We start from the raw sequence: 21,173 nt of genomic DNA on the forward strand, positions 1-21,173 counted from the left end.
ACAGCTGAGTGGAAAGTCAGCAGTAACGATGAGGAACATACACAAATAAATTAATTATTCAAGCCAGACTTCTCATCACAGGTGCTAATGTGGAGGCTCCAGCAGCTCAGGGCAGAGGCACCTCATCCAGGGGTAAGATGTGCACAGTGGCACAACCAGGACTGTTCCTTCCTGGGATGGAGTCAAAGGCTGGAAGAAGGCAATAAAATTGGTAGATGAAAAATAATGGTATTACCATATGGTACCTAGGGCAGAAGGTAAACTCTTGGCTGTGAGGGTGGTGAGGCCCTGGCACAGGCTGCCCAGGGCAGCTGTGGCTGCTGCATCCCTGGAATTGTCCAAGGCCAGCTTGGGCAGGGCTCAGAGCAAGCTGGAATTGTGGAAGGGAGTAGAACAAGATGGGCTTTAAGGTCCCTTCCAAGCCAAACCATTCCATGATTCTGTGATCCTATACCCAGAGTACAGCCCTACTGGGAGCCCCAGAGGCTGCAGGAGGAGTTCTCAGGTGCTGTCACAACCCAAACCCCCCTGCAAGTCAAGCAGGGAGAAGGGAACACAACCCACAACAACCTGATGCACACTGACACTTGCAGCCACCTTCCGTGGGAATGCCATCCTGCAGGGAACAGAGCACAACAGGCAGAGGTCTCATTCTGAAACTGCAAAGGACTTGCACCCTATTGACCACCTGCCCAAGGGCCAAGTGAGGCCAAGGACACGGAGCCAGGAGAGTGCACCCGGCTGTGCCTCCTGTCCCCACTGCCACTGATGTCTCTGCCAGCCCAGCAGTGCGGGCCTCAGGGAGAGGCAATGAATGAAGCACCGTGTCCTGTCTTTGACAAACTGCAAACAGGCTTTTCCACATTCACCAGCTTTGTGCTGCAATGGGGTGCAGTCCAGCCAACATCGATTTTGGGGACAATTATCAGCTCCAGCAGCTCTGAGCCTCCTGCTGTTCAACTCTCTGGTGCCACAGATATATCAGCAGAACCCTGCCAGACCAGAATGTAGAGCTGATCCAGCCCACAACACCTCCACCTCTCTCTCCCTCCTGCACACACAACAGCCTGTGACTCTACACAGGAACTTGTCAGGAGTTCAAAGTACAACCTGAGACACCTCATAGATCAGGCAAACCTTACTGCGGTATAAACCGAAAAATCTCCACATTTAAACCTAATCCATATTCAAATTTAACTATAGTAAAAGTCAGAGACAAGAGAATGAACCGTTTTCGGAAAAATTCTCGGGGAAAAAAACTGAGTATCTGCAAGTCTTAAAAACTACACAAGCAGATTTCAGCCCTTGTATCCTTCAGATCTGAGTATGAGTACCGAGTTATGCTTATCAACACCTGAAGTATGGCTGAAAATGCCACTCTCCACCAGCTTTAGCCTATTTAAGACCATTAACTCCGGTCTCTCACCCAAATACTTCCTTTTTCCAGGCCTGTATCTTTCGTAGTATCGAAATTAAAATTTTAACACTGTATCCCTGGTCTCTTGACAACCTGGCAGGGGCAAAAAGTGGGGCAGGTACGCGGGAGCCGAGGAGTTAACCAGCGCACAAAAGAGTACACTCACTTCAGCTCTGATTAAGCGGGGCAGTCACAAAAACAGAGGTCAACATCAGAAAATATTTTGTGAGTCATGAGGAGAGATTACTCACCATGCACTATTCAACTTACTCATCACAGTGTGGCACGGCCAGCACGGCTCACCACGGCTTCATTAGGGCACCGTGGCCTCTCCTTTGAGGCGGCGGAAGGCGGGGGAAGGAGCCGCACTTTCAGTTTTGTGTGGAAGCCAGTGGGAGGCTGGAGCTGCACCACCGCCGCCGCTCTCTCTCCTCCCACGGCCCTAATTAGACTCGGAGGGAAATACATGTTTCACATCAGCCTCCCCGGCTCTTTTAGCATCCCAACAAGCGCCGGGTTGTCAGCCGGGCTATTATCCGGACTCAGCAGTCTGGAGAGACCCTACTTTTCCTATTATACATGAAATAAACAGCAACCCAGCAATAAAGAGACACGGTATTAATCCTAGGCGTCCATTAATAGGGGAGACCAGCCTTGTACACAGCAACACCGACGCCGCTAATTTAAGATGTAGTAAGAGCATAAAAATAGCCAAGTTACTCAAGGCAGGGTTACGTCACATCACGGAGCCCGGGCACGCAGCAGGTTCACACTACACAGCCTCGGATGTTGGGAAAGATGACTCCCTGCCACTGCTGCTGCTCTCACCAAAAATAACCAGCCGGGACCGTGAGTTTCCCGTTCCCTTTTCCTACAACTCTCCTTGGAAAACACATCTCACAGAGTACAACAGGAAGCCACCAGAACGCTGCTAAATAAAACTCATTGAAGTGTGGTGTGGTTTTTTTTTTTCCCCTCCTCTCAGCTATCCCACCTTGCTTCCTCGGAACCACGAGCGGTGAAACTAAGAAATGTTCTGCTTACGTCAAGGCGAGCCGAGCTCTGCCGGCACTCGGGGCCGCGCCAGCGCGGGGAAAGCGCGGCTGCAGTTCAGCAGAGCACGATGTCAGCAGGCCAAGCGCTGCCACGGACACAGGCGTTTGTTTGCAGAGCCCCAGGGCTCCGGCCAGCGCCGGGGCGTGCGTGTGTGCGAGCACGCCTGGGCCGCTGCGCTCCGCTCCCCCGGGCTGCGGGGCGCGCTGCTGCTCGGCTCCAGGTGGAACATCCGTCCACTCGGGAATTACTCTGGAAAAGCTGGCAATGCCAAGCGGACGGTTTAATGGCAGGATGTTTGGGGGTTGTGGTATTTCTCAGTACATGGGGGGGATCGCACCCCCACCACCACCCCCATCCGCTGCATTTCTGATTAACTGAGAAGAAATTCAATTTATTCTGCCATGCTCAAAAACAGCTGGTCGAGTTTTCCCAAATCAACTAAATCCTTATTTCCCATGCCGCAAAACACACGTTTCACCCTTAAAATAAAGGGCGGGGGGGTTGGTTTTTCGGTTTTTAAGCCCGTAGGAATCTCTGTGAACAGACATAAAACCATCCCTCCCTGCCAGAACAATCCCTATCCCGCGTAATCTTTAACCTCCGCTTCACACAACCCGCTCGGGGAGCGGGGTGCAGGGAGGGGGAGACACGAGTTAATATTTGGCGAGGAAAAGCGAACCCGGTCATCGCTTGTACTTTCAGTTTCTGACATTTGAGCGGAGCGCGCGCCCGCCAACACTGACAGAGCTGCCCAAACAGGAAAGGCTGCGTTTAACCAGTGTGTGCTGGGAGACACGACACGCCGGGAACAGCACGCCAGCCTGCATGGAGGATGTTTTGGAAAGGCACGGCTACAGCAGCAGCCCCGAAAGGCAGGCGGCAGATAGGAGCAGGCAGCCGTCTCCCCCTGCCACGAGCGATATATTCCTAATCACTCACACACAAGCGATTGCCAAAGCGAGCAACAACATCAGCAGTATCAGCTGCCCCAGCCTGTGCGTCCCAGCGTGTTCTCGCCGGGAAACGGCTCACGTACAACAGCACAGCCTGGAACGCAGGGATAATCAACAGTGCCTGCGCCAAGTAAACATATAGAGAGACGTTCTGCCTTTACAAACTGTGCTCCGACGGGCTACACGCAGTTAGGGAGAGAAATTGCTCAAGGGTTGATAGGAAGCCTACACAAATCCAAAAATACCCTCCCCGGAGCCTTTCGCCTCTCGTGGGATTGTCACTAATTTGAACATGGACATTGTTATCAAGGTCACACATCGCTCGTCCGGGCTCGGCAGAAAGTCAGGCAAGTTAAGGAAAAACGCCGCTCGGTAGCTAAGCAAGGACAAGTGACATTTTATTTGGAAGCACGAGGACTGCGGCTGGCTCAAATTCTGCTCGGGATAAATAAAAGGGGAGCTCCAAGGGCACGGCTGGAGGGGAACTGGCGGCAGCCCCAGACACCAGCGCTGCCTCCAGACCCAGAACCGCCGCTGGCCGCTGTTTATTCCCACTCTGCGGCTGGTCCTGGGGGTCCCCACGACCACCCTAGGCCATCCATAATTTAAGCGCTATTCCCCCATCCAGAGTCCCTGGATTCCACCCCGCTCGCAGCAGCAGCACCGGTTATTAACCGGTTACACGAGCCCAGCGCGAGGAAAACACGAAAACTTTTCATTAACCAGTCCTCCTCCTCCCCGCCCTTCGGTTTAGTCAACCAATTATAAAATGAAATTGGGGATTTGACTTCCAGGCGAGCAGCGGCAGCACCCGGGGCCGGGGCTCCGGGGGGGTTCCCGCACGGGGGGCGATGATCCCGATGGATCCCGGGCAGGGCCGGCGCTGAGGGATCGCCCGGCGGGTGCCAGGGCCGGGGCAGGGCCGGGGGCGCTGACAGGGCGCGGGGCAGGTGCGGGGCCGGGCCATACTCACGTAGACGGGCAGCGGCCAGGGGTACACGGCGGGCTCGGCTCCCACGGGCGACTTCAGCCGCAGCTCCAGCCTCTCGCCCATGTCGGCAGCCGGAGGACGAGGCGGCGGCGGCCCCGCACCATGCTAGAGGGGCCGGCCGGGGCGGGGTGCGGCGGCCGGGCCGGGCCGGGGGCGTGGGCGCGGTGCGGCGGGCGGGGGGCGGCGGGAGCGGCGGGGAGGGGCGGCCGGTGCCGGGGGGGCGGCGGGTCCCGTCCCTCCCTCTATTGTCGTTGGCGGCTCGCGGGGCTCTCGGGCGCCGCCGCCATCTTGGGCCGGCGTGAGGCGAAGCACAATGAGGCGCCGGGGCCGGGCCGGGCCGGGCCCGAGCGACGCGACAGACGCGGGGAGGGGGCGGGCGGGGAGAGGGGCGGGCGCGGCCCCGCGGTCCCTCCCCCCTTCCCTTCCCTTCCCTTCCCTCCCTCCCTCCCCCCTGTCCTCAGCTGCCCCCGCACCGCGCGCGCTCCCGCGCCCCTTCGCGCGCGCGCACCCGCAGCCCCCCCCGCCTCCTGTCCGCGCGCGGGATGCGGGCGGGGGTCGAGCGCGGAGGGGACGGGGACCGAGACCCCCGGACAGGGCGGTGTGACACGGGGATGGCACGCGAGAGCAGGACGGGCTGCGGTGTGACACGCGTGTGACAAGGACAAGGGTGCCACCCGGCACGTGAGAGCAGGACGGGCTGCGGTGTGACACGCGTGTGACAGGGCCAGGGTGCCACCCGACACGTGAGAGCAGGACGGACTGTGGTGTGACACGCGTGTGACAAGGACGCGGGTGACACCTGGCACTTGAGAGCAGGATGGGCCATGGTGTTGTGCGCATGTGACAGGGCCAGGGTGGCACCTGGCACACAAGAGCAGGACGGGCCATGGTGTCGCACACATGTGACACAGCCAGGGCAGCACATAGCACACAAAAACAGGATAGGCTGCAGTGTGACACTCGTGTGGCAGGGCCAGGGTGGCACCCGGCACGCGAGAACAGGACAGGCTGCGGTGTGACACGCGTGTGACAAGGACGCGGGTGACACCTGACACTCAAGAGCAGGACGAGCTATGGTGTCGCACACATGTGACAGGGCCAGGGTGGCACCCAGCACGCCTGAGCAGGACAGGCTGCAGTGTCACAGGCGTGTGAAAGGGCCAGGGCAGGACATGGCACACAAGAGCAGGACGGACTGCAATGTGACACGTGTGTGACAGGGTCAGGGTGGCACATGGCACAAGAAGAGCAGGATGGACTGCAGTGTCACATGTGTGTGATGGGGAGAAGGTGGCACACGGGCACAGGAAGCGACCAGCCACATTGTCCCATGTATGTGACAAGGTGAGGGTGGCACGTGGGAGCAGGAGGTGCTGTGGTGTGACACATGTGACATGGCAAGGATGGCACATGGGAGCAGAACAGACTGTGGCATGACATGTGTGACAAGGCCGAGGTTGGCACATGGGCACAGGAGTGGAACGGGCCACATTGTCACATATGTGATGAGGAGAGGGTGGGACATGGGAGCAGGACAGGCTGTGGTGTGACATAGGTGATGGAGTGAGAGTGACACACAGCACATGGGAGCAGAATGGGTTGCACTGAGACACATGTGACAAGGCCAAGGGTGGCACATGGGAGTTAGACCATATTGTCACACATATGACAGGGCAAGGGTGACACATGGCATACGTCAGACAGGGTGAGGGTGGCCATGGCACTCAGGGTCTATGTAAAGGTGAGCACCCATGTGACAGCACAAGGCTGGGACCCTCCGTGTGACAGCATGGGGCTGGCACAAGGTGTACAGGGAGGTGCCAGGCTGGAACCCTGTCATGACACAGCAAGGGTGGCATATGGCACCCAGTGGTGCCACCTACATGTGGCAAGGCAAAGGTGGGACCCTCTATGTGACAGCACCAGGGGACATTCATGTGGCCTTGCAGGGCTGGGTCACTTGTGGTGGTGCAAGGCTGGCATATGATGACACAGGGCTGGCACACACATGATGGCACAAGGCTGGCACACACATGATGGCACACAGCACGCACATGATGGCACAGGGCTGTCACACACATGATGGCACACAGCACACATATGATGGCACAGGGCTGGCACACACATTATGGCACACAGCACACATATGATGGCACAGGGCTGTCACACACATGATGGCACACAGCACGCACATGATGGCACAGGGCTGTCACACACATGATGGCACACAGCACGCACATGATGGCACAGGGCTGTCACACACATGATGGCACACAGCACACATATGATGGCACAGGGCTGGCACATGTTCGATGGCACAGGGCTGTCACACACATGATGGCACACAGCACTCATATGATGGCACAGGGCTGTCACACACATGATGGCACACAGCACACATATGATGGCACAGGGCTGGCACAGTCGTGTGAGACCAGGCTGCACTCATGGGTCACTGGACCAAGCCCCCAAGCCCATGTGGCTCCTGGTGCAAAGTCTGCACACAAGGACGTGTGAGCTTTGCCTGGCACCACAGGTCACAGTGACAATCATGGGGGCCGTGTCACACGGAGGGGACAGATGGGGTGTCCCCATTGTGCAGGGCCGTGTGTGCCAGGCTGTGCAAGGGGCTCCACGCAGCTCCAGGGAGGGGTTTTACTGCCATGGGGGAGCAGAGCTGAGCCCTGTGTGCAGCAGTGTCCAGCGGGGACAACGGGACAGGAGGACACGGGCATGGAGGTACATGGGGGTGGGCTCCATCCAGACCAAGCACTGGGTGCCGAGAGCAGCATCGGGAGCTACAGCCTTACAATACGGTGTAACCTGGGAGTAGGACTGAGTGCACCCCAGCCGGGCAGCGACAGAACCGGGAAGTGTCCTGGGTGGGGTCTGGGAGCGGTGACACCGTCCTGCATCTCTATAGTGGCCGGTGATGAGCTCAGTGAGAGCATTTTGCATGTCTATAGGTGCCCGCAGGGCAAGGTGATACCGTTTGCATGTCTGTAGGTGCCCAGCTGGGCGATAAAATCAAGCCAGAGCTTCCGCCACACTCTTTCGGGTGATAATTCCCCTCTTGTGGGGACATGCGCATGCCCTGGGGTGCAGGGACATCTGCCACCCTGTCCTGAGGCATGGGGATATCTGAGTGCCCTGTGATCCTGCCCTGCCACCCTGCCCTGGGTTACAGAAACATTTTGGGGGCCCTGCCACCCTGTTCTGGGACCCGAGGGTATCTGTGTGCCTGCCCTGGGTTTTGGGGACATGCCGGGACCCTGCCACTCCGCTCTGGGATGCAGGGACATCTGGGAGCCCTTCCATCCTGCACTGCACTCTGAGGGAAGAGTACCCAGCACCACCGCAGCACCCACACCCTCCCTGTCACATCTGCTCACACCACACTGCCAGAGGGGTCCAGGGGGGTCCAGGGGACAGTGACACCATGCCAGCTGCCATGTTCCATCTGAGGGCTGGAAGAGCAGCTGGGAGCCGGTGTCTGCTGGGGATGAGCATCCCTGTGGGACAGGAGCATCCTGAGGAGGTGCCCATAGCCCACCTGGGCATGGCTGAACCCAGGCTCTGACCTGCAGCCAGGTCCAGCAGAGCCAGATGGCACCTGGAAGGAAAACCAGTCCTTCCCCAGCAAACTGGTGTGGAATTGGTGCTGGGAACTGCTGCCATGAGATTCCAGTGTGGGCTGGGAACTTTTCCCCTGTGCTTCCTCACTTTCTCAGCCAAAGACAAGTAAACACGGCTTGGGGCAGGATGCTTTTTGCCATCTGGCTCTCCTGGCTGTTGTCCCCAGTTTATTAATCCCATCATTCTTTTATCCTGCTGGAGAGGAGGTGGCTCAGCCATGCTGGGGAGGTTGGGGGCTGTGGAGCTCAGCTTTGGTGCCCCTGAGTTGGTGCCATCACATCCACTCTGCTCCTGCTCTGGGATGTGGCTCCAGGGCCAGGCAAAGCCTCCTGCGTTCAGTGAAGCCCTGCAAATCCTTTGGGATTGAGATGTGGCATGGAGACATCCAGTGTTTGGGCTGAAAACTGGCACCGTGGTTGGGGTCACTGCCTGTGGCCCTGTGCTCCAAAGGAAGGCAGGGAACGCACCGTGCCTGAAATGCATCCAGAGCCAGAGAGGGACATTCCCTGCAGAGGGATTTTGTACATTATTTAACACCTGGATTTCCTGACAGGTCTCTGCTTTCAGCACAGACAGGAGCTGTTTATTGGGGGCAGCTGCACAGCTCTGTGATGGGGGCTGGGATGTACCCCTGCTCCTGTCACCATGGCTGCTCCCTTATCCAGAAACTGCTCCAAGGCCGGCTCCAAACTCATCCACTCCCCTCTTTCTATCCTTTTTCTCCCCCTTAAACGTTTGTATGTGCAGAAAGCTCCATAAGCTTTTCTAAGGAAAACACTAAAATCATCAAGTCAGCAGTGCTTAAACTGCTCTGACTGCCTCTTAAATAATCAATTCATTTTTAATTAGCTTACCACAAAAATTCCATTAAATTTAAATAAATAGACATGGCAGGAGTTCTCCAAGGCACAGCGGGCTCCGTTTAAAGAATTCTCTTTGAGTTCGTTAGGTTGGTCTTTAATCAGTTTGTCGTCCAAGTCCTTGTGTGGCCCAAGCAGGCTCCTGGGCTGCTAATAAAGAGTAATGGAAGCTTCCAGGATTTCCCAGATGAATCCCGACCATCTGGCCACCATGCAAGAGTTCAGTGCTGGAAATGATGTCTCCTGGCAGGTAGTGGGGAGTGGGTCATTTTTGAAGCACCTGCCTGAATCTTTTCACTGATTTCTCTGAGTTTTACATCTGGAAGAAGCAAGGAAGCAAGGAAGGGCAATGCCCTGTTTTCTGCTGGTTCAGTGAGCTGAACTGGCCCCTGAGAGATGTGAGAATCCCTGAGACGTGGGAGCCATTCAGTCCCCGTGGCAGGCTCTGGATTTTTGCTTTTTTGCTTTTTTGGGTGTCTTGGGGGTCTAGAAGAAATCTTGGGAGGGACTTCTGACCAGAGCATGTAGTGACAGGACACAGGGAATGGTTTCCATTGCCAGAGGGCAGGGTTAGATGGGATTTTGTGAAATAATTCCTCCTGGGAGGGTGGGCAGGCCCTGGCACAGGGTGCCCAGAGCAGTTGTGGCTGCCCCTGGATCCCTGGCAGTGTCCCAGGCCAGGCTGGACAGGGCTTGGAGCAGCCTGGGACAGTGAGAAATATCCCTGGCCATGGCACTGGTGGCTTTAAGGTCCACCCAACCCAAACCATTCCCTGATTCTCTGCCCATTCACCCTGTGCTCTCCTGCAGCTCCTCTCAGTGCTGCACCAGGACACGCCGGGTGCTGCCAGGGTTTGAGAGGGCAATGATTTTCCAGGGATACCAGGCAGTGACCTGCAGCACTGGCCTTTCTAGAGAATCAAGAATCCACTTCCAAATCAGTAGCAGTTGGATTTCCCTGGTGTGGAGGTTTGTGGTGGGAGAGGTTCCCATCTCCTCCCCAGATGTGCTGGTCCTGCTGCAGATCCTGACTCTGTGCTGGCACAATTCAGAGCTGAATTTTTTTTGCCACCACTAGCTGAACCAGTTTGGATAGGGAGGAACGGGGAAGCTCTGCACAGCTCTGTGCACACAACTCTGCTCCTGTAGCACTGGAAAAGAGATTTTTCCCTGGCAAGAGTGTACAGTGGGCAGCTGATGCTCACAGGCAGCTGGCACAGCCCCTCCTGCCCTGCTGCTCCCAAGTCCCACCACTGCTCCCACAAAGCCCCAGTCAGGGATCCCTTGGAATAGGGGACCCAGCTGTGCAGGCATGGGGGGACACAGGGAGGGCTTTAATGCACCAAGGACACTGCACAAGCAGTGCTCTGATACTGTGCATAAAACACTTGCAAAGGCATCTCTGGAGCTCATCCCACACTGGGGTTACTCCCCTTGGGCTGTGGGGTCAGCTTATATTGTGTTCATGTGTCCATTGACCCTCGGGCAGGGCCAGTGCTTGGCACAGGGGCTTGAGGAGCACATCAGCTCCTCTGATGTGCAACCTGCCTTCCAGCAACAGCTCATCTTCAGTATTGACCCAATTTGGCTGACAATAACAAGCTGGATCATGAGGCAGTTTAATGCAGGCAAGTTTGTTCCCATCAGATTAAATATCCCAATTGGAGTCCCCATAGTGGCAGGGCAGGATGCTGGTGGTCCATAGCCCCAGGGATGGAGTCAGCTCCCTGCTCCAACACCCTGCTCTCATGGCTGAGCACAACCTTCCTTTCCCTCATGCACAGTGCCCCACGTGCAATTTTCCAAGCCCCACTTTAATTTCTTGGGGTCAGTCCTGCGTGGCACCAGGGAGTTTGCTTCCACATGATGGAGCAACGTCTGTCCTTTCCATCTGTCCTGCCAACTCTCTGGGCCAAATCTCTCCAGGGATGCTCTGGCTGCAGTTGCCACAACAACAAATGGATGCAACAGTTTCGTCTGCACTGGGAGTCCTGTTGGTATTGAGAACCAGGGGGAGGTGAGGCATCAAAGTCGTGCTGGTGCCAGTGGAAGTCCAGGCGGGTTAAAAGGCACTTGTGGTTGTCAGTGTCTCCCTTTTAGTCCTGGCAGTGGTCTCAACTGGTCTCAAACTGGGTTTGAGCCCAGTTTGGGAGCTTTGTCTCCCTAGGGAGACACTGCCACTGCTGGAGCCTTCCTCACACAGTGATGGGAGCACTGTACATGAGGAGCCAGAGCTCCAGATTTAGCAAGGAACGAGGTGGACAAATCCAGGGACAAATCCAGGGACACTATGTGCCTGTGCCAGGCACAGCGGATGGCAGAGGAGTCACCTGCTGAATCCCAGGGAAGTTACCAGGAATATTTTCACTGGAACACAATGGCTCCCTCCCACCCAGCCCTTGGGGGCTGCCGTCAGCTCTGCTTTGCCGGGGGAAAACAAACCCAATTTGGTCCTTTTAGGCTGGGCTGGAGCCTGAAGGGCTCAATGGTGCAGCCCTGGCTGTGTCTAACCCCACACTGCTGGAGAGCTTCTGGAGAGCCCCTGGTGCCATCCAGGGAGCCTCTGCCCTGCCCTGGCCCCTAGCAGAGGGGACAGAGAGGCCAAATCAGGTCCCATGGGTGGGCTGGGCTGTCCCCCCTGCTGCCTGCCACCTCTCTCGTCCTTTTTTTGCCCCCTTGTTTGGGGCAGCCAGGGCTGGGGACATGCTGGCTCCATTTCCCAGGCAGAGGGAGTGAAGTACCCAGCTTTTCCCTGGCCCTGAGCTCTTCCCAGTCTCCACCTTGCCTGGCCGGCCCGCTCCAATGTGGCATCGTTTGGGATCGGTTCCAAGCATTTTCTTAGATTTTCTTAGATGGAATTTGTGAGCACGGGGCGGGTGTTTAACCCTCAGGCTCCATCCCCGCTCCAGGACAGCTCCATCCCTGCTGCGCCCAACCCCGCGCCCCTGTTTCAGGAGGGGATGTGGGGAGACAAAGGCTCAGGCTGGGTGGGGACGAGGGGACCGTGCCAGCCGCACGTGCAGCGGTGCCAGACCCGAGTCAGCCGCCTGGGACCCGGAGCGCCCGAAGGCAGCCGCGGCACACGGAGCCTCCTGAATGGGTCCCTTGTCCCCGCAGCCCCGGCTGGCCACGTGTCCCGCCCCGTGCCTGGCCCGCGGAGACACCGGCTGCCCCCGCGCCCCACCCCACAGCTCAGCCGTCACCCACACCCTAATGCGGGGGTGGGACCATATCTGGGTCACCCATAATCCCAGTGTGAGCACCCAAATGTCACCCATCACCCACAACCAGACAGCACTGTCGCATCACCCCAGCCCCACACAGGGGGCACCCGGCACCCAAACCGGGTGCCCAGTGGGGAACCCCCCGCCCCCATCCAGCTACAGTTCACCCATCACCCAAACACGGGGCATCCATCGCCCCTAACGCCCCCCAAAGGCGGCGCGCTCCCTGTCCCCGACATGGGTCCCCAGGAGTGTCACCCACCCCGGCAGATCCCGCCCTGTCACCCACCCTGGCAGGGCCCCACGTGTGTCCCCAGTCCCGGCAGGTCCCGCTGTGTCCCCCGTCCCGACACAGGTCCCCACTCGTGTCCCCCGCCCCAGCAGGTTCCCACGCATGTCCCCGTCCCGGCACGTCCCGCTGTGTCCCCCGCCCTGGCATGTCCCCACGCGTGTCCCCCGTCCCGACACAAGTCCCCACGCGTGTCCCCCGCCCTGGCAGGTCCCCACGCGTGTCCCCGTCCCGGCATGTCCCCACGCGTGTCCCCCGTCCTGACACAAGTCCCCACGCGTGTTCCCGCCCTGGCAGGTCCCCACGCGTGTCCCCAGTCCCAGCAGGTCCCGCCGTGTCCCCCCGGTTCTCCCGGGCCGCCGGCGCCACCTCGCGGGGACGAGCAGGGACAGGCGGAGCGGGGTCTGTGCCGGGGCAACGCGGACACCGCGACAACGGCACCCCAGGACAGGGCACCCGATAGGGGCATCCCAAAACGGGCACCCCGGCATGGGGCACCCGGATGTGGGCACCCCAATAGGGGCACCCCACCATGGACATCCCGGTAAAGACATTCCAACACAGGCACCCCAATATCAGCACACCAATATGGACACCGGGGCATGAGGCTGCCCAGCACCTCAAAACTGGCACCCCAAAATGGGAATCTCGGCGTGGGGACTGCAATATGGGGGCACTCCACTGGTGTCACCAGGAGGCGGGGCACCCTGGCACAGTCACGACATCCTGAGCGTCAAGGACAACCCAACATGGGACACCCCAAAAACGGCGATCTGACACAGACATCCCAGCAAAGACACTCCAACACATGTACCCCAAAATGGGCATCCTGTCACAGACACCTCAGTATGGGGACTGCAACATGGGGTGCCCCAATATGGGCACCCCAAAATGGGTGCCCCGGTATTGTCACCTGGGGACAGGGCTCCCTGGCACAGTCACCCCATTCTGAGTGTCCCATAAAGGACACCCCAACATGGGACACCCCAAAAAGGGCATCCTGGCACGGGATTCCTGGCGAAGACACTCCAACACAGGCACCCCAATATGGGCACCCAGGCAAGGGGCACCCCAGAACGAGCACTCCAAAATGGACATCCTGTCATGGCATGACATGGAGCCCTGGCTGGACCCCTGGAGGCTGCACAGCCCCAGTTTCATGTTTTGTTTTTTTTTCCTTCAAATCAATTTACACAAAAATCACAGTTAAAATAACCCAACCAAGTACAAGCTCTTTAAACCTCGCTGGGGTGTGAAACCCACGGAGTGCTCTGAGTGCCAGGAATGGGAGGAAAGCTCTTGGAAGCGCTGCTATGGGGAAAAAGCAAAGAGCAGCTCAGACCCAGCTCCATCAGGGATGTGATGGCCGGGACTGTGTTTTCCCACTGACACTGGGACTCAGCAGCTCGTCACAGAGCTCTCCCAAGGCACAGCATTCCTTAGGGATGTCAGCGGCCGGAGATGCAGCTGGAGTGGGAAAATTCCTTCCCCAGGAATGCTGCCTGCGTAAGTGCAACAGGGAAAACAGGAGGTGGCGTAATTTATTAAAAAAAAAAAAAATTAAAATCTGAGCTGCAAAGGCCAAGAAAGACCTTGGGAAAAAGGGAATTTTAAGATTTAGGTATCACCAATGGCAGCAATTAGGTTTAAAGCAATGGTCTTAATTAAAGGTGATCATATGAGGACTCCAAACCCTTCCTCTCCTTCCAGAGGAAGAAGAGTGAAAAAAGTCAATTGTGTCCCAAATTCAATTTTTAAGGCTGAACTAAGGCTGCCTCAGAAGGAGAAATCCTTGGAAATTTAGTCGAGAGGGATCAAATCTTGGGTCCAAATGCATTTGTAGATGTTCCCACACCCCAGGGTGCTGTGTCTCCCTGCCTGGGCTTCCCTGCCTGGCCCTGTCTTGAGGGTGTGAGGCTGTGACAGTGTGATGGTGTGACAAAATGACACTGTGACAGTGGCTGAGCTCCACTGCAAACTGGGTTAAAACAAGAGATTTTCACAAGGTTTTTGGGGATCCGTACAGAAAGCAGCCCAGTCAGAGGCAGGGGGACAGTGGAGGGGACAGTGACAGGACAGATGAGCACAGCCAGCCCTTCCCAAGCACAGCCTCATCCTGGTAGATGGATGTTCTCCATACCACGAGGACTCCAGCAAACCTAACTCTTCCCTTTGACATTTTCCCTTAAAAAGGGAAACCTCCTGCATAGGGGCTGATGTGTGCAGCTATTTCTGAATAAAACCAACACAAACCCCGGGCTCCTCTCTCTGCCCCGGGGCCAACACAAACAGGCTGCAAAGCCCAGGCTGAAAGCAGAGAACAAAGAAAAAAACACTGGGAGCAAGAGAAATCCTTTTCCTTCCCCTCTTGTGCAGCGGCTCAGAATCCCAGGTGGATCTTGACAAGGTCATGTCTCCTTTTTGTTTGCAAGCTACTTTCTGTTTATTTCCCTCCTTTCCCTGATGCTGGAATGGTGAAGGTGGGGTGGGAAAGCAGATCCTGTACATTTTGTTTTCTGTCTCCTGTTCCCTGTCACCACCCACCTGCAGTGGGGATATGTCACCAACAGGTAAGGGCTCGTCCAGGGGTGTTGGGAACATGAGTAGAGGACAAGCTGTGGTCACAGGGACATTGAACCCCTGCCCACTCTGTGCCCACATGTGTGGGGACACCCACCAAGCTCCGTGTCCGCCTGGCCATCACCCATCATGTCACCTGTCACAGCTCTCTCACACCGACACTGCTCACTGGGGCAGTGGGTGATGGTGTTTAGTGTGTGCTCAGGTGTGGCAGCCTGTGGAGCTCCATCCCCAATAAAGACATGGCCCAAAATTTGGCTCTATTGGCTGTGCAGCCACTGCTGACACCCATGGGCAGAGGGGAGAGGTGGAGCTCTGCTAGCCCCACCCTGTGTGACCCCCACCCCATGGAGGGACCTGCAGCCCCATGAAGGGATCCACAGCCTCCTGGGGGGATCCCCATCCCTATGGAAGCACCTCTGGCCCCACAGAAGATCTACATCCCAAAGGAGAGATCCCCATCCCTGTGGATGGACCCCTGACCCCATGGGGGACTCTCAGCCCCAGAAAGGACCTGCAGACCCGTGGAGGTGTCTCCATCCCTACAGAGAGTTCTTCGGACCCATGGAGTGACCCCTGGCCCCATGCAGGAACTCTGTCTCAGAAAGGACCTGCAGGCCCATGAAGGGGACCCCTATCCCCATGGAAGAACCCCCAGCCTCACGGAGGGAGCCTCACACCCATGGAGGGACCCCCATCCCCACGGAGGGATCCCTTCCCCACGGGAGGACCTTCATCCCCACGGAGGGACCCCCATTTCCACGGAGGGACCCCTATTCCCACGGTATTCCCCTGTCCCCACACGTGTCCCCGCCGCGCGCGCCCGCTCTGCCACGTGGGACCCGCGGGAGCGCCCGACGGGGGCGTGGCCCCAGGACGGGGGCGTGGCCCCAGGACGGGGGCGTGGCCCCAGGACGGGGGCGTGGCCCCAGGACGGGGGCGTGGCCCCAGGACGGGGGCGTGGCCCCAGGACGGGGGCGTGGCCCCAGGACGGGGGCGTGGCCCGTGCTGGGACAGTGGCGGCAGTGGCGGCAGTGGCGTGGCTGTGGTAGGGTGGGGGGGATGAACTCCAGAACAGTTCAAGTTGAAGAGACCACACTGGGCCATCAGCTCCCATCCTTCTGCTCCGGCAGGGCCATCCCAGAGCACAGGGCACAGGATTGTGTCCAGATGGTTCTGGAATATCCCCAGTGAGGGAGAGCCCACACTTTCCCTGGGCAGCCTGTTCAGTGCTTGGTCACCTGCATAGCAAAGAAGTTCTGCTTCATGTCCAGGTGGAAGTTCCTGGGCATCGGTTCCTGGCCGCTCCTCTGGTGCCATTGCTGGGCCCTGCTCTGACCTTCCCTGCAGACACGGACACACAGGGCTGAGGGCCTCTCTCACCTGGGTCTCTGAACAGCCCCAGCTCCCAGCAGTTCCTCATACGGGACATGCTTCAGTCCCTTCACCATGTCCACAGCCCCACGGGCCCCACTCCAGGAACTCCATGTCTCGTTGATCCCGAGGAGCCCAGAGCCGGGCACAGCACTCCAGCTGAGCCCCAGCAGGCCTGAGGAAGGGGCGGGATCAGCTCCCACGTCCGACCACCGATGCTCCTCCTAACACAGCCCAAGATCCCACTGGCCTCTTGGCCTCTAGTTCAGGTCCAGCAGCTCATTAAACACTCAGTGTTTGCTCCAAGCGCTTGCAGGGTTGTGTTTTTCTCTCGTGTGTTGTTTCCGTCCCATGGGATGAGGGGGGCAGGATCTCCCCCCCGGCCTGCATCTTCCTGAGGGGCCGAGTGGGCGGGGCCTGAGAGGAGTGGCGGGGCTTTATAGAGGAGTGGGCGTGGTTATGCTGAAGTAGGCGTGACGGGCTCCTGGTGTGGGCGTGGTCTGGGAGGACTGGGCGGGGCTGGAGAGCTGCAGTGACGCGAGGCGGGGTCAGAGGCGTGGCCAGAGGGGAGGGGGCGTGTCTGGAGAGCAGAGAGGCGGGCAGCCGAGACGGGGCGGGGTCAGGAGGCGCGTCCAGACCCTTCAGGGGCGTGTCCGAGGTGATCGGGGCGCGGCTGGAGAGCGGCGGGGCGGGCGGGAGCGCCAGGGCCGCTCCGGGGGCGTGGCCAGACGGAGGCGCGGCCTGGACGGAGTGGGCGGGGCTGGAGAGCGGCACAGCGGCCGGTGTTGGCCCAGGGGCGTGGCCGGTCGGTCGGGGTGTGGCCATGTCGGGGGCGTGGCCGAGCCCTCAGCTGACCGGCCGCCATTTTGTCGGTGCCGGATCTCCAGCGCTGCCCGGAGCTGCGCCTGCGGCCGGGGTTGCCCGTGCCCGCTCGTTCGCCAGGGCAGCTCCGCCCGTGCCCTCCCGCTCCCCTCGGCATGTGAGCGCCCCGGCACCGCTGCTCTCACCCAGCTCGAGCGGCAGCAGCACCGCGGCGGCCCCCCCGGCCGGGCCCGGCCCCTCAGCCCGGCGCAGGCCCCGCCGCCGCCGCCATGGCGCTGAAGATGGTGAAGGGCAGCATCGACCGTATGTTTGACAAGAACCTGCAGGATCTGGTGCGCGGGATCCGCAATCACAAGGAGGATGAGGTGAGGGGAGCCTTCCCCGCGCTGCGGCCCGGAGATGTCACCGCTGTCCGCTGGGGCCGTGTCTCAGAAGGGAATGTTGGTTTGGGAAGGGGGAAGCGGGAGTCAGAACGAGGAAGGTGACGCTGGGGTGTGGGGCAGGAGGGGCAGGCTGGGTGAGCACGAGAGTTAATAAGGGAGGGTCGTGCTTGGTTCTCACCTTTCCATTCAGTGTGTTGTGGTGTTGAGATCTTTGGTATACATACGGATATATATATATATACCAATGTAGACATTATTATTATGGAGGAATAATGTAGAGGAATTCCTTCCTCTCCAGCCCTACAGTCACGTGCTGTAGTTACCTATTTATTCTTCACCCTGAAGCTGTTATACAGAAGAACTAAACTCCTCATTCAGCTTTCAGATCATTTATGCCTGGTATCTCCTCACTAAAATATCGTTCTCTCAGAGCTTTTCTAGGCAGCAATCAGTTCTCTGCGTTGGTCTGTTATCCACTCTTGTGTGAGAAGCACGTGATCAGGAAATTAGTATAGGTGAAATAATTAGTCATCAAGAACGTGTTATGTGAGACTCCACAGTGAAGTGTCACATGGTAATTGAGAAGTAACGGGCCCCAATGTCATTTATGTTCATCTTCAAGTAACTCATGAAGCCTGAGAAACTTTCTTGGTCTAACAGCTGGGCTTTGCTGGTGTATTGGGGGGTTGCTGTGGAGTTAGTATCAGCTACCAAAAGCCTCTGGAAAAGTTGTAACTAAATGAAGAATTAGGAAAACTGATCTTCCTTGCTGGTGCTATTGAACTGAAACACAAAATGCAGCTTCCAAAATCTCTGTGAAGCCTCTTGTGCATAGGACATGGGGTTGTTGGGTAGTGAGCATACCTGGGAAACTTCTTTTTTTCATAGAATGACAGAATATACTGGGTTGAAAAGGACTCATCAGGAGCATTGAATCCAATTTATTTCAGCATATGTGAAATTTATGGTGTTGGTTTGGTGGCAGAGGAAGGCAGGGCTGCTGTACAGTGCCCTGAAAATGTGGGAACACCATGAAGTGGCAACAGCAAATTTGTATGGAGTTTATGAGCCTAATGTGTTCTGCCAGGGCGGGTCAGCAGTATTCTTATGGAGCCCCCCCTATGTCTTGTGCTTTTTTTAGTAAATCTGCTTTATTCCTTTGTGCATAGGACAGAAAGTGTTTTCATCAGCTGTCCAACCCCTTAGGATCTTCCTGGTGAAAGTCCAGGCCTTTGTGGCACCAGTTCTTTGAGAAGAATTGAATGTCCTTTCCAAAATAATTTTGTAACAAACATCTTCATAAAGAGAATTGCAAGGCACACTGAGCTTGTTCTCAGTTTGTGACAAGAAATGGTTAAAATGTATTGGCTTTGGTGCACTTTGGAGTTAGGAAAAAACACTCCTTGGGCAATTTTGTAGGGCTCTGTGTGTTTGTAGGGAGCTGTTACTCGGATATGTGCATGCTCTGGGTTTCAGTGTGGTCAAAGCAATGCAGAGCAGCTGGGCTGCAGCATGATGGGATTTTAAACTCCTCAGTTTGGAGTACTAATGGTGAGATTTTGAAATAGATAACTATAGGAGTAATTCCTTTTTATATCCTCACGATGATATAAATTAAAGACCAAACCAGGATGTGTTCAGCTGATTAAGACATTGCACTGGTAAAACCTGTGTGTTTGGGAATCCTTCAAACATTTTTCTTAATTCCAGAGAGTGGCTGCAAACAGTGCAGGACTGTTCTTTTTCCTGGCTCAGCTGGAGAGAGCTGTAAACCTGCTGTTGAGCTTTTGGGTGTGGATTCACTGCTTCCCAAGCAGTGACCAGGGCCCTTGGGTAATTTTCAGGTGATGTTACAAAATCAGAATGCTGTTTTAGAGGAAGTAACTGCAGAAAATCTTCCTCTTTTCCCTACAGTGCTTCCATTGTCCATTGTATATGTTAAATGTTGCTCTAGTGCTGTAGCTCAACCAACATTTGTGTCTCAAGATAAGTGTCTAAGCTTAAGACAGGCACTCTATCCTGTTCAGAAAAAGAAATTTGTTTAAAAAAAAATAGTGTGCTTTAGTGGGGAGGATATTGGCTGTTGGTCTTGGCTCAACAGGAGTTTCTCCAGGAAGAGTTGTCTCTGGAAAGGAGCTACTGTGGTTGTTAAATAGCAATGATATGAAGAAAAATGAAGGCAAGACTGTTGTTTTGACTTCTGATTTACTTGTGCTTTTTGCAGGAGGCTCGTTTATTTACATGTCTGAGGTTTTGTGTTTTGTAATTTAATCACCTGGAAAAAGTCACTTATTCCCTCGTCTCTCTGGGCAGTCTCTCCTGGTAGAGCTGAGATGGAAAGGTTTATTCCTTTCCACTTTTTACGTGGATACCTCATGATCATATCTGGTATGTCACAGCCCATCGAGGCTGTACCAGTGCTTGGCACTCAGTTCACAGTGGGTTTCTCAAAGCAGTTCTTGGACAGCCACACTGTGTTCTTGCTTGATGGGTCTGTGTTCTTCCCGTGTTGCTGTGACCCTAAATCTCACATCCCAAGGTGTCCTGAAGGCAGGGGAGGCCACATCTCTTTATTGATGAGTTTTGTGTGCTCCTCAGCTCGTGGCTCTCACAGCCTCTCTGCAGCGTGTTAATTCCGTGTCAATAAATGTGTGACCAATTTATTTGGAGTTTAAAGCACTGAAACTGAAGGGATGGGCTTCCCTAAGGCTGTGAGGTAGGAGAGGGGAGGTTAACACAGTCTCTGCTCCGTGCACACTCACTCTGTCCATTCCCAGTGCTCTGGGAGTACTGGAGCTGCACTGTCCTTCTGCAGGGCAGGCTCTGTGGGCAAGGAATGAGGTGGCAGAGCAGCATTAGCTCCTGCCCAGCTCTGACACGTTGTGTTTACTTTCCAACACATGCTTTAGTCCTGTGGTGTTCCCCAGCACCGGTTCAAAGCCAAACTTGATCCTACTGCGTTTTCCTGCCTTTTCACTTCCAATACCTCATTCTTTCCCTTTCGTTTGGAAGAGGAATGTTTTTGCTAATGAAAGTGGTGTTTTTCAGCAGTTATTAGGTGGTTATGTATGCCATGGAGGAACTTCTCCCACTTTGTGCCTACTGCTTCAGGATCTGCTCCACAGCATGCTCAGGAGAGGAAAGCCTTGTACCGTAGGCTGTTAAAGTACACTGGATTTTTGCCAAGACAGTCCAAACTGATAAATTATATCTGTTCTCCTAAGTGTGTAATAAGGGGCAGGATAATTCTTTGATGCTCTTTGGCCCTTGCACAGTGTTTTTCATTCACAGTTAAAAGTTTGTTTTTCCCAACAGGGAAGCTCCTGTCAGATGCTGATGTGAGATGTTCCTTTATAAAATTGAAATTGTAAAGTAACAGAAACAGATATTAATGAGTATGCTGGGGCTCATTCAGACAGTAGCCTCTGTTTCAGGTGTCTTTGATTTACTGCAGGACACTTAAGAAGAGGGGAGGGATTCAAAGAAGTCCTGTGCAAAATATCTGTGCACTTATAGTGTGAGAAAATTGTCCCCTTCTTTTCTCAGAGACTCTGCTGTGTGTGACAGGATTAGCCCTTCGTGGTTTTG

General features: G+C 56.1%; 2 protein-coding genes across 11 annotated transcripts in view; one reads left to right on the top strand and one right to left on the bottom strand.

The window, feature by feature from the left end:
- DOT1L (DOT1 like histone lysine methyltransferase) overlaps positions 1-4,728 on the bottom strand; it is a 77,657-nt gene extending 72,929 nt beyond the window's left edge. For 5 of the 8 annotated variants that reach the window (XM_088179205.1, XM_088179208.1, XM_088179207.1 and 2 more), the window contains exon 1: positions 4,400-4,727. In XM_088179205.1, the coding sequence (XP_088035331.1) occupies positions 4,400-4,480 (81 nt within the window). In that variant the 5' untranslated portion in view covers positions 4,481-4,727. Of the gene's footprint in view, positions 1-1,668; positions 2,428-4,399 lie in introns of those variants that run through there. The other 3 variants (XM_014884389.2, XM_014884386.2, XM_088179206.1) reach the window with 3 other exon arrangements.
- Positions 4,729-17,083: 12,355 nt separating this feature from the next.
- Positions 17,084-21,173, top strand: part of AP3D1 (adaptor related protein complex 3 subunit delta 1) — a 42,683-nt gene continuing 38,593 nt past the window's right edge. For all 3 annotated transcript variants that reach the window (XM_088179209.1, XM_088179210.1, XM_014884392.2), the window contains exon 1: positions 17,084-17,567. In XM_088179209.1, the coding sequence (XP_088035335.1) occupies positions 17,472-17,567 (96 nt within the window). In that variant the 5' untranslated portion in view covers positions 17,084-17,471. The remainder of the gene's footprint in view (positions 17,568-21,173) is intronic.

This window comes from Sturnus vulgaris, chromosome 26 (assembly GCF_052056855.1).
Source record: "Sturnus vulgaris isolate bStuVul1 chromosome 26, bStuVul1.hap1, whole genome shotgun sequence".
NCBI lineage: Eukaryota > Metazoa > Chordata > Aves > Passeriformes > Sturnidae > Sturnus > Sturnus vulgaris.